The sequence below is a fragment of the Nelumbo lutea genome, chromosome 7 (genome assembly GCF_056320005.1).
Source record: "Nelumbo lutea isolate HS-2025 chromosome 7, American lotus-T2T, whole genome shotgun sequence".
Lineage (NCBI taxonomy): Eukaryota > Viridiplantae > Streptophyta > Magnoliopsida > Proteales > Nelumbonaceae > Nelumbo > Nelumbo lutea.
Window position 1 is genome coordinate 3,414,461 of NC_142690.1, and position 13,517 is coordinate 3,427,977.

The following is a 13,517-nucleotide window of genomic DNA, read 5'->3' on the forward strand; positions in this document are numbered from 1 at the left end:
GCCTAGCTCGGCCCAGTCAGTTCGGCACCTAACCTGCACAGCCCAACTCAGTTAACTCGGCACCTAATCTGCTCCCAACTTGTCCTGGTCAGCTCGGCATCCAAGTCTTCATCCAACGAAAGTTCACTTCGGCCTCTGAGTCATCAACCACTTGGAAGCAGACCAAATGATGAAGTACTTAGCACAAAAAATTAATACATCATGAACCACTTTGTCCAACAATTTTTGGATCAACAGTTAGATTGTATAGTTCGAATGAATGGCTTGTTCCAATTTAAAAAATAATAACGGTGAAAAACCATTATTAGAATTAAATGGGCTAACAGTTTGGGCGCCCAGATCAGTGGGTCATTGACTAATCAATGGTTTTTAGACAATAAACGGGTCAAGGTTGAAATAGAACTGATTGCTTGGATGATTCCTATACTGAAAAATCTAACCGTCCAGGTTAGAAACACTGATTTGCACTATACATATTTATAATTATATTAATTTACTAAAGGGAATGGTTGGACCCATCTTATTATATCTCGATTTAATCAGTTGGATTTACGTTTTTCCTGGATTGCAGCTGATCAATTTCTAGTGTCAATCATCTCGCATTTATCTCTGGAACTGTTATTTGTTTTGTGGCTTGTGGGTTTGTACAGTGAAATGGAATGAGATGTTGATTCTGATACAGGGCTGTGTTTTTGAAAAATAAGATCATACACACATTGGCAAACACACCCTATTCGATAAAAGATTTTTTTGGGGGGGATAACAAGCTTCTGTGTTGAATCTGGTTAATATATTCGGCCAATAGGCTTCTCTCCTTAAAGCTTTCATAAGAGATTTTTTTGGGGGGAATTACATACTTCTGTGCTATAATATATATAAATTAATAAGGAAGCATATAGATATAGCCGAAGGGGGTATTCATCACAACTCCTCACGCAGCATTCAAAGCTACCATGCATCACAAATTAATTCCTTCCCTCAGTTTTAATGGCAAACCCCCATGTTATCATTCCTCCTTGTGTTGATTCCCAATTAACAGCTTATTGGCGGTTGCACTTGCAAACAAACAGTAAACTGCTATCGAGAGCAGACTTGTTTTGTTCATCCTTAATTTTTCTTGCATATTGTACATCCTCTGTAGAGTTTAAAGCCTGGCTCCTCTGGTCCTTTCTCTTGTTTGTTCTTTCACAACCTTCAAAGAAAGCCACATGAACAATTTGGTTTAGAAGGATTTATCAAACAAAAAGAATATAATCAACCTCAAATACAACAATGGACCATTGAGTGCCAGAATTCTGCATGGTGCCTTTTTGGAGCCAAAAGTTTATTAATCTGGAAATTTGTGGAATTTTGGGGTCAAAAATTCCCTTCCCTGATTCCTTTGCCTCCCTAACCCAAATGCAGCCTTAAAGCTTGTGGGAGGAAATTTTGACCCAACAGCTAGCTCTGCTTCCAAACTTTATCTTATAATACAGGCTATTTCTGTGTAATAGGTTGGATAAATTTGATACGAGGAAACCTTACCCATGACCTGAAAGCATCCAAGTCATCAACTGAGGCATTCCAAGCTGGGAAAAGAGACGCACACCGTGAAATGCAGGGTGTGTTATACGCAGTGTTGTCAAGAACTGCAACAGACAATGATAACAATACAGCATACCCTTAAAAAAAAAAAGCAATAGAAAAGAACTTAAGCACCAAACAAGTCCATATTATTTCCAATGACATGGGACCAAGGATATTACAGTAGCAACCGAGGAATGAATGACTTACAGAGAGAGGACCTGGTGAAAAATTCAAATAAGGTTGGTATTTGGTAACCATTCTTGATGCCATCCGTGACAATGTATGTATCACACTGACTCGAAACATCCTTTTCTTCTCATATCTGCATAAAGCATACAATCCAGGCATATTTCATTCACAAGCAACTCACAGAAGAAAATATAACAAGATACAAACTTTGGACAGAGACCTTTTGGTTCAGCCATCAACAGAATGGTCATCCAGCAGTTGCATCCATTGGATCTTGATTTGCAATTCACTGGGTACAAATTGGGAGGCCCCTAATACTTGACTCTATTGGACGGTACTACTCAAACATGTGACTGCTTGGACCAATTGATAGAACATTCTTCTGGTGTACCAGTACCAGGATTCTATACAAGATGAATTCATTCTACTTTTACTACTTTGTTACCAACATGAGCTATACCTTTTAAGTGCAGAAGCAATTTCTTCAAACACTTGAGCGTCATTGATATGCTCAGAAACCTTCTCAAGCTCAAGTATAAGTTGGTAGCAGTCCTGAAAAAGATTATTATGGTCATTGTTATCTTATTTCTTTCTCAATCCAGAATTAATCACATGCACAGAACTAAATAGGGTAATAATGTCACACACCTCAATTGCCATGCAACCCCCCTGGCCAAGATTTGGCTGCATTGGATGGGCAGCATCACCTAACAAAGTCACACGCCCTCTTCCCCAGGAGTAAATCATGTCTCTATCATAGATGTCTCTTCTTAGTATCAAATGTTCTTGTGTTTCTGATATTAGAGTGGTGACTTCATCACACCAGCTCCCAAACAATTGAAGAAGCCTCTTTTTCTTGCCTATATCATTTAAGGAAATGCATCTTCTTAATGGGGCTATCCAATTCTGGTTCATGAGCCATTTAGTAAATCACATAACCTTGGGTTTTAAGGCAAGAGGGGCTTGCCTCGGGGAGGATCAGTGTTCCCAGGATGTTCCTTATGGAACCCGTACCATTGCATGTTCCCATCTCCAACGTCTGAAGCAACAAAATATAGGTCCAAGCCCAAGAACACCCGATACCTTCACCAGAAAACATCAAACATGAAAGCAAGTATTGAATTAACATGGGGCACAATTCTGTAAAGATATTTCAGATCACATACCCAACAGTGTTAATATAGGGAGGAACATAATTCACTAATCCACTGTAGCATGTATAATTTGAATATTTTGCCTCTTGCCTCCCAAATAATTTTGCACGTACCTAACAGAGTGAAAGAAAAGATAAGAGAGGGGCTTCAAAGTAAACATATAATGATTGATAACCAAGTGAAATGATATAGGAGAAAAGTAACTTACTGTTGACCAGATTCCATCTGCCCCAACTAAAATGTCACCTTCATGCTGCCGGCCATCTTCAAGAATTACAGTAACCTGATGTTCCATGAAAAGTATGCAGTTAAGAACATTTTGAGCTTAACTGAAAAATGACTGAGTAGACTGGCTTCAAACCTTATCAGAGTCTTCCACAAAGTCCACAACATTAGATCTGTTAGAAACTATATCTGACCCCACGGCATCCAGTAATATGTCTTGCAGTGTCATTCTGCAGATTACTTGAGTAACAGGGAGACCCCTCTCTACAGCAGGGGTCAGTAGATCAAACTTGGTAAACCTGAGGCAAGAAAAAGAAAAGAAGCCGATGAAATTCTACTTTCCAGTTGCAAAGAGTTATTCATTCTTAGCCACAGTTGTTGATGCACTGGTACCATTATTAGTCTGAAAATCATTCTTTTCTCACAGTGGTTTCAGGAAAAAAAAGTAAAAACGTTTAGTCCTTTTTCCTTCATCCAGTTCATCTTTGAGTCAACTCCAGTTAGCAAAAACTTGGCCTTGATAATAATCGCCATGCGCAATATTTTCAAACATCCAAGTTTAGTAAGAAACTAAGAATTCTAGTCCTGAAAACGTTCGCTAATGTTGCAGTTTCACATGTTTCTATTAAATTATCCTGACATTTTCTTTATGACAAAATCAGTGAAATTTTCCATGAAAAGGAAAAGTTTACGATGAACAAATTCTTCCTCATAAGTTTTCTTTTCCCTATTAATACTGGGAGCAAAGAAGAGAAGGCATTTGGGAAAGAAGAATTAGGATTGATGATATCTTTCAGAAGTTAGAATAGACCATCAGATCACGTGATACCTTTTGGGCTTTTACATGTTTAAAAGCATGCATGATCAGGAACAGGAACCAAAGACTGTTCCAATGTTTCTCACTCTGAAAACCAGAGTTTTAACTAAATACAACCTAAGCAATTTGAAAATTTGCTTTCATACATCGCCTCTTCCAAAATAAATGATCAACTTTAATCTAAGCAACTTAGATAACAGACTATCGTGTTGACATTTCATAGAGATACAAACTATCAACAACAGCAAGCCTGGCTAAGAGTTGATATTTCCTTATGATTTTAAATAGTATCTTTCACAAGGGAGTATAATTTATAAATATATTTTTATTACTAGAAGCATAAAATCGATCTAGCTTCAAATGAGAAAAATATATAAATAAGAAGAATTATGTGAGAGTCAAAATTACAAATACGCAATGGAACACTGGTCAAGCCTCACCAAATAAATCTTGTGGATATTTTTTTTATAACACATGTGCCCAACTATCTGGGCATCCCTGGCATTGATTTGAATTTGACATTTGAGTGGTCAGTTTACAAGCATCCACATAACAGTCCATATGATAAATGGTTCAGAAAAATCAATTAATCACTTACGCTGAGCTCATCAAAATGGTGTTCTGGTACCCCGCCCTCGGTACATGTAAAAAGGTTGAAAAACCAAAGAATATAGTTTCATTTACAGTAGAATTTCAGTTCTGCTCCGAATCTGAAACCCCAAAAATAATCTTCTCAACTAATCCATATTTGACCCTTTTGATTCCCTAAAGAAAAAAATGGAAATCCTGTCTGTAATAAGATCTACTAACAGTAATGTTTGAGATGGTTTGCAGCAGAGTCTGAAAACAGAAATATACCATTCACCTGAGAGGCCATCGGCAAGGCCATTGATCCGATCACCAGTGACGCAACCAACTTCCATGATTTTCTTTGCGACATCCTTATCTATGGCTTCCAGCACTGCCAACGCATTGCTCAGGAGCTGAATTGGGCCTCGAAGCTGACCCTCCCCTCTCACCGCACTCAAATTCTTCTCAAACACCTTGATATCAAATCCTCTGTTTTTGGCTGCTAGAGCCAGGACTAACCCGCCAATACCACCGCCGGCTATCATAATGCGAAGCTTCTTCTTTCCATTCTTCCCTCCGTCCAGACTCGGCGATCCTCCTTGACACCGGAAGACGCAGTTTCTGAAACCAAATCTTTTCGATCTAAATTCAGGAGTTCTAATGAAAGTCTGATATTGATTGCAGAAACAAACACCTTGCAGAGACGTCATGGAGCAAAAGTGCGTATGGAAATATAAGATATAGGTACTTCGACTACAGGAAGAAAATACCTAGAACGCTAATAGCTGGTTTTAAACTTATAATCAGCAGAAATATAAGCTAACACTAGATGAATTGAAGAAACGAGGAAAAAGGGACGTGCCCGTAGGGTCGAAATCGTGAAGCCGTCGATGAATATAGAGCAAAGTAAATGGGATGATCATAGCAGAAAAGGAGAATTTTTTCTAGAACTACAGAGAAATGCAGAAAAAAATATGTGCAGATTATGGTGAAATCACAACAAAGAGGGGAAGAATTGTTTGATGTAGAGATTTAGAAGAGCTGAGAACTGAAACTATAAAAAATGAACCAAATCAGGGATTAAACTGAAAAAAAAAACAAAGAGTGGATAACGGGTTCCATTCAAGTGAAGAAGGCAAATCCTGGAGAGCAGTTCTAACAGAAACAGCCAACGGAAACTCATTATCACTGAAGTGGGGCGGAATTGTTTGATTTAGAGATGTTGAGCATGTAGTCTCTCTCTCTCTCTCTCTCTCTCTCTGAAGAGTGTAGCCATCAATGGCGACTCGACAGATAGCGATGGAAGCGCTCTGTAGACATTACCAAGAACAGTACACCAAATCAATCGCTGGTCATTTTCTACAGTTCACAATATTTTATGTTTAAAAAGTAGAACAACTTTTCATCTTACAAATCTGGTCGTACACGTATATGAAGATATCTAAAAGATCGTATAGTGGACATACACGTGCAAGCAAAAGATCTTTCAACTATAGTATATAATATTTGTACGGTCCTGATTGGTGCTTAATGGGATTCTACAATGTACACTAGTTTACAGAGCTTTATTTATCATTTAATAAAGATTCAATACGTAGATCTCTTATGTTTAGCCCCTTTTTTCAATTAAATCGAGAAAAATAGTATTATCAGTTATAATGAAAAGCCGAGAATAGCCCTGACAGTTTGTAGATTCCTATTAGCTCTCGAGTTCAGATTGGCTCCCCACATACCTTTAAACGTAATTTGGGATTTGGGAACATCTCCCGATTCTATGGTTCTCGAATTGGGATCAGCTGTTCATATATCGCGCTTCACACCGACTTCACAGGTACATCCCACGTTGTATTGAGAATATCTCCTTATAAATAATATTGGAGATATTTCCGATGTACAGCTTAAACATGCTGTAAGGTCGGTGTGAGACACGTTGTGTGAGGAATAGATTCGAACTTATGGTTCCCATCTGAATCTTTTAACTCCCACAGTCACCCCCATTACCCTAGTCCAAGACAATTAGGGCCGTTGATGAAATTCATCAAACCGATTAATCCAATCCAATTTGACTTGAATTGATCAATTTTTAATATTTTTTTATTGGTTTCCGTTTAGTTATTATATTAATTTTAGAGGTTGGATCAGTTTTAGTTTTATATTTTAAATTTAATTTTTTTAATATGAAAAAACAGAAAATTATTCATATTTTTTAGTTTAAAATATTTTATGTTATTAATTTAGAATTTTTAATAATATAACTATATTTTTTATATTTAAATTTAAATCTTTTGAATCAATTAATCAAGCCGATATAATCCAAATTAATGGGGGATAATTCAGCGATTGAGATAGGAAGGATACGTGGACAAGAGGGAGAAAACTTTGGCTGTTTACAGAAAACAGCTCAGGCTGTTTGATTTTCTCTATGTGTGACACGTATTTACCACCAAACGCTAAAAAAGTTTAATATACATTTTTAATTATGAATAAACAAAAAATTAAAAAGAATAAATAGACTGTACTTCCTCTCAAAAGTCTGAAATTACAGTCTCTTCCTAATTTAATAATAAAACTAATTGCACGTTTGGCGGTAAATACTGTCCATGTTTAGAGAGAAATCAAACAGCCTTAACTGTGTGGGCAGAGAAGGTGACTGAGCTTTGACTAATGGGTGACAGGAAGAAGTGGAGAGAGTAGAGTAGGGATGGTGAACCCTCCCCAGTTTCGTTAGACACATGAACATGACAGGCAAGTGGAATCTAACTCGAAAATGATGTCAGGCATTGATGTCAGGCATTGGTGTGTAGAGTCTTAAATGTTTATAGATGTGCAGTAAAATTTAGAAATTTATAATGGACCTGTTCATAATTTTCCGAAGAAAACTATTTTTCTATTCGACTCTCTTACACGAGGCCTATGCTCAGGCAAACGGAAACCCCACATGCATAGAATGGATATGACGTGGTGTACCGTGAATTCGTAGGGGGATGGCATCAGCATCATTGGACCAGTACCATCAAATAACTAGTAGGCACGTTAGCAACACGACAAAGAGGGAGTGGCTGCCCATCTTTTATTGGTCGGTCGCAGCACACAAGTTGCTACTCGAGCTCCAATACAAATAAATCAGGATCTCACAACGCATGCTTCCCCAATCTAATAAATTCAATACATCACATCAATGATTTTTTAGGGTTATTTAATAAACACTGTTTATAGCTTCATAAAACATTCCCAATAGTTTGCAATCAATTTGTTTAATTGACCTTTGATTAGAGAAAAATTGAAAACGAAAATATTAATATTAATATCCATTCAAATAAATTTAATCAAAATCAACTAAAAGTAAAAATTTCATTGAAAACGAAAATATTAATATTAATATCCATTCAAATAAATTTAATCAAAATCAACTAAAAGTAAAAATTTCATTTTTACCCTTATTAAAACATGAACAATCCCTTTATTTTTTTCAATTTGGTCAATTTTATTTTCTATACAAAAATTTGTTAAAAGGTACTAGTGGAATAACCAACGATGAATCCATACTCTTGAACATTTTTCACTCCGTTTAGGATTTATTGGAATAAATAATTATGGATTCATGCCCTTAAACATTTTCCACCTAGTTTAGGAGATCATGTTTCTACTTTCATATGGAAAAACAAATAGTTCTTAATGAAAGATTGATTAAGTAAATAGGTTGCAAACTATAAAGAGCGTTTTAGTAAAATACAAACTATAGTATATGTTTAAGTAAATCTTTGAAACTATAGGGGGTGCAAGGGCAGAGCCAAGGGTGGTGAAGAGGAGCCATGGCCCCCCCTATGATTTCAAAATTCCCGTTAAATCTATATAAGTTCCACTTGTATTTTAGCCCCTTCACTCATGTTTCCTAACTTTTGACCCCCTATATCCATGTTTTCTAGGTTTTGGCCCCCCTCAATAAAAAATCATAGCTCTTCTTCCCCTTAGGAGGTGTTCTAGTAAATGACCCCCCCCCCCTTTTTTATTTCAAACAATTCATCGTTGACTCGAACTATGAAACTAGTATTTCTTTGTTTCAGCTATTCTAAAATCCAGAATTTTGTAAAAAAAATTATTAAATGGGTGAAAAACCCATTAATTTAGCAAGTTGAATCATTGACCCATTTGACCCAATCATTAAATTATTAAATACAAATTACAATCTGTTCAAAACATGGAGTCCATAACTTTGCACATTAGAGCCGTTTCTTTTATTTCTTTTTCTTTTCTATTTTGGATAAACTTTCTTGATCTGCATCCCAATATGATAGTGTCTCACAATTTGGGCCACCCAACCAGCCAGATGGTTGAACTAACCACCGACCTATAACCCAAAGAGAAAAATAGTTCAGCCTCTGGACCAGCTTTTAAAACATTGATTTCTGTATGTCCATCAGCCATTGGTATCATTTTATTGAAAATCACAAAGGCTGAATTTGGAAGGAGCACAAATGCAAATATATAGAGTGCAAAACCTTATATTTTTTATTATTTTGTATGCATTTACACTGTACATATTTACATTTGTACTAGTTCCAAACTGAGCCAAAAAGGAGTGGTGGTCACAATAACTCACAGCACATGTAATGCAATCCCCCAATGAAACATGTATTCAACCCTTCAAGTGGTCCATATCTTCAATAAGTAGCGAGGAATGATGAAAATGATTTCAGATTTGTTACAACTTCCTTATTTGATAACGTGCTACATTTTTCCTGATTGGTAGTTCCATTCAGATTGTATAGATGGGCACCAAAGCAGATCATACAGGAGTATGGATCACCAATTGCTGATGGCTTAGTTGGTAAGTTCTTTGGCAGGTTATAGCGAAAACTTAGGAACTTACGATCAAATTCTATTATCTGGCAATTCGGATTTTCACCTTATAAAGTATGCCTCACAACACTCTCAATCTTGCATTAGAAACATCTTTTATATTTTTATGTCATTATTCATAAGAAGATGTTTCTAATTTATCACTAGGAAGGACTATGAGGTTGATGTGAGGCATACAATCCGGTTTCATCATCTGGAATGACAAATTATGGGTATTATAGGGACAGATTGTGTAATACATATAGCAAAAAGGGAGGGACTTCTACATCTACTACCCACAAGATGCTACTCACAAGATACAACAGCCACACATCAGCAACATCTCCCCATAAATGACAGCAATGAATACAAGAAATGTTCCAGGTGTACAGCTATATGTGCCTGGAGATAGAATATCCTAGTTCAAGTGAACTTTGTGTAAGTTCAGTACAACAGTAAGTTTCAAAAAATCAATACCATATTTAATGACCGATTTTTTTAGTGCCTACTGGAATGAAAAGACTAAGATTCAGAGTCACCCATTGGAATGAAAAGACACATTTAGTGCCTACTGGCTAGGTAGGAAAGCCTCAAAATTCAGAGAGAACTGTTGTGTCCATGGAGAAAAATGGTGGCTCTTCGTTGCAGAAAGAAGCACACTTTCAAACGGTGGTTGGAGAAGCTATATGAAATTCATATATCAATTGGGCGACTTTCAAAACTGACAATTAAAATCTCAAAGTTCTCTCTCTCTCAAATTTGATTGGAAAATTGGAATGTTCACCCCTGATATGTTGCCCAACCCAATGTCTCCAACCTATTAGCCGAATCTATGCATATGTGAGTGTGGTCAATTGTCCCCACTAAGATTTGAATTTTTTTCTTTTTTTTTACAAATTGTCTCAACTCAAATAGTAGAAGCCAATTTATTATTATTATTATTATTTTGTAATGAGTGAAGGGTCAGATAGGGATACCCACGAGTCAAGCAGTTCACAAGTTGTTCAAGCTCGACTTGTAAAAAACTTGGTTCGGCTCGGTCTAAACCGAACTTCAAGTCGAATTCGAGCCTAACATATGGGATTGATTGCTAATTGAGCCGAGCTCAAGCTTAATACAGCTCGGCTCATGAGGCTCGCGAGCCTAGTCGAGTATATGTACACAAGGTTCAAAGTATCGACACGTATCGAGCTCAAGCCTGACAATTTATGACTAAACCAAGCTTGAATAGCCAAATATTTGGCTCGGCTTGAGTCCACCCCTAGGGTTAGATAATGACAACCCATGTTACAAGACACCTATTTAAAATCTAGAATTGAAATAATGAGAAGTGAAATGGCTCTTATATCCTTGTATTTTTTTTTTCAATATGACAATTGAGGGGCTCATTCAATCCTTTGGATTGGTTGGAGATAAGATCATGGAAACTAGGCTAGGCGACCTATCACGACTAAACATGCTAGTGTTTCCTATTGATGGAGCACGAACTGGGTGCTCCCTTCTAGATGAGGACCTAGTGCTTGATGTGCGACAAACAGGTTGTTCTACAAAACAGTGAGCTTAGAGAGCCCGGGGTAGCTTGTCCGGCAATGTCGCTCCAATGCTTAAGTTAGTATTCTTGCAGTAGATGCGAGCTGAAAATGAGCTAAGGTGCTAGTGTGCAAGTGATATATGCGTACCTGGGCCCCGAGGGGGGGGGGGGGGGTTGCCGCCTTTATATATAGAGTTGCTGTGAACCTCACATAACAGTTTCGGGATCTTCAGCCTAGATGGATGAGGTCAATTCCCGTTTTATCCAAAGAGTATCATATCAGTTAAGGAGGTCTATCGTCTCCGCCCGATTCGGGCAGGGAGAGGATAAGGCATACCGTTATGTGATGTGATCCTACGAGGTTCGGAGTTCATTAAGAAGCTTCTGGAGTTGATGACGTGTCATTCCGGGTCTTGAGCCCTGAGCTGAATTAGGTGTCGAGATGCCTTTACGCAAAGGTGACTCTATATCGAGGTGATCGAATACCCGAGCTCTAACTTTTGTTGACTGGACTCTTTTCGTTGAATTATCATCCTTCGGATAGATTGCGTTCAAGTGACCTCTACTTACTAGTTCGTACCAAATCACCCTCCATCACTTATGCTTTACATGCAATTTTCACATGAGCCCATGTGTATTAAAAATTGGCGTGTTCACTCATGTTCGGTTGTCTGGCCCAGTGTCCATGATTTTATCTCCTGCCCATTCACTCCCTAGAATCATAGAATTGAAACTTTTCTTTACATGAACACAGGACGAGTTGTTGCTCTTATAACAATAGTACGATCACTCAACAAGTAGCTAGTTTGGAATTTCTTTGTTTGGACCTTCCCAACGAGTGGCACCCAAAAGAACATAATGGCGAGACAGGATTGTTGTAACCAACTCCATATAACTCTGATAAGGCTCCCTTAAAGTTGGAACTGTTTTGGCTACCGATTTTTGAGCCAATTGTTTGATTGTTTGGTCCAAATGGATCAATTCGTGACACTTAAAAAAATATATAAATGATCCAAAAGTTATTGTTTGGATCAAATGGGTCAATGGTTCAATTACACAAGCCAGCGGATCATTGATCAATTTTACGGTTTTTGGGAAAATAACAGTTTTGAGGTTAAAATAGAACAGAAACCCTAACCAGTTTATGGGCTGAATGATGCAAGTGTGCAACCGTCCGGATAAACGAAGGTTTTAATACATTGCTTGCAATTTGGGCCCGAGCTCGGGATAAAATTTTGTAAAATTAAATTGGGCCTGGCCGGAACCCAATAGTGATTAGCGTTAAATTTACGGAGAAGTACGGATTTGTCCAATGTAGATATCTGTAACATTCAAAAATATCACAACCTACACTCTATGCACCAAAAATGCACCTGTAATTCTCCTTAAAACTTTCTCCCCATACGCAGTGTAGTTTCATATAGCATGTCATTGGGTGGGGTCTTAATAAGGTCAGAAGATGTCAGAAAGGTGAGAAAACTCGAAATGAAGACCCTGTGATAGGCGATAGGGTTGTTGGATCGTGTTGACCCGGATCATTAACGGCACCTCCATATAGGGTAAATTGATGAAACCTTTCCTAAAGTTCAAGTAATTGTAATAATCTTTTTGAAGTTTCTAATACAGTTGTAGGTAAATCCTCTAATCACCTTGTTGAACTTTCTATTGTAGTCCACTTATGTCAAAAAACAATACAAAATTTAACAATAAAAATAAAGAGAATTTAAATTTGTAGCCCTTTGAGTGGTTGATTTTATGGGCAAATTTAAAAAATAAAACAATTTTATAAAAGAGATTGAAAGGGTTTGACGGTTTGTGGTAGTGATTCATATGAAGAAAAAATTTAGAAAATAAATATTTTTGTAGGGCCATCATCTACTTGCAATTATATCAGAAAGTTCAAGTGATTACAATTACTAAATTTTAAAGGATGTTTTAGCAACAATCAAAAACTTTGGATGAAGTTTCAACAATTTATCAAAAAATATATAAATAATAATGGAAAATGGAAACAGAGTGGTCCTTTTTTCTCACGAAAACAAAAAGAAAGTAGGGTAAATTACACCAAGCCCCCGTACTATGAGTTAGTGATAAAAACCTTCTATATTTTGTTTTGCGATAAGGACCCCTAAACGTTTATATTGCGACAAATGGCGCCTTGACTGCCAAGGCGGGCAGTGAAAATGTTAAATTACCAAAATACCCCACTAAACGTTTTAAATTTTCTTATTTTCTTGCCACTCTCTTAAAACCTAACTAATCCAAAAATGGCTTTAATCGTTACCGGAAAAAAAATATCTTCCTCTGGTGAGAAATCTAAAAGTTTCTCATTGGTGGCCTTGCCGCGAATCTCTTAGAAGATTCAAGCAGGAGCTTAGTTGTTGACTTTGTAAGATGCTTTACGACGAGAGCGGTGGGGCCTTAGGGATCTACTGGGTCTGATACGGAGTACTAACCCCACAGTCGCTGTGATGGGAGAGCAAGAAGCCATGCACAATGAAGCCAATCTGGAAGCGAGGGTCTGTAATTCTTTGCGCTACTACTCTGCCATCTTTGATTCAATCGATTCTGTTGTGCCATTAGATAGCCTGGTCAGAATCAAGGTAAAGGAGATGTATGCCAGGGA

General features: G+C 37.3%; 1 protein-coding gene across 6 annotated transcripts; it reads right to left on the bottom strand.

Moving 5' to 3' along the window:
* Window positions 1–768: 768 nt before the first annotated feature.
* On the bottom strand, window positions 769–5,831 carry LOC148844673 (zeaxanthin epoxidase, chloroplastic-like). Of its 6 annotated transcripts, none has more exons than XM_088954826.1 (12): window positions 5,384–5,809; window positions 4,810–5,142; window positions 4,550–4,661; window positions 3,271–3,433; window positions 3,118–3,192; window positions 2,922–3,022; window positions 2,723–2,838; window positions 2,404–2,615; window positions 2,216–2,307; window positions 1,774–1,888; window positions 1,525–1,628; window positions 769–1,192 (listed from the first exon to the last, which is right to left on the bottom strand). In XM_088954826.1, exons 3-12 carry the CDS (start codon window positions 4,558–4,560, stop codon window positions 1,186–1,188), a joined length of 996 nt encoding a protein of 331 aa, XP_088810952.1. In that variant the 5' UTR covers window positions 4,561–4,661; window positions 4,810–5,142; window positions 5,384–5,809; the 3' UTR covers window positions 769–1,185. The 6 variants fall into 6 exon arrangements, with proteins under 6 accessions (XP_088810952.1, XP_088810951.1, XP_088810950.1 ...); XM_088954825.1 differs by having other exon boundaries at window positions 4,550–4,716; XM_088954824.1 differs by having other exon boundaries at window positions 4,550–4,716; window positions 5,216–5,708.
* Between the last annotated feature and the right edge of the window lie 7,686 nt (window positions 5,832–13,517).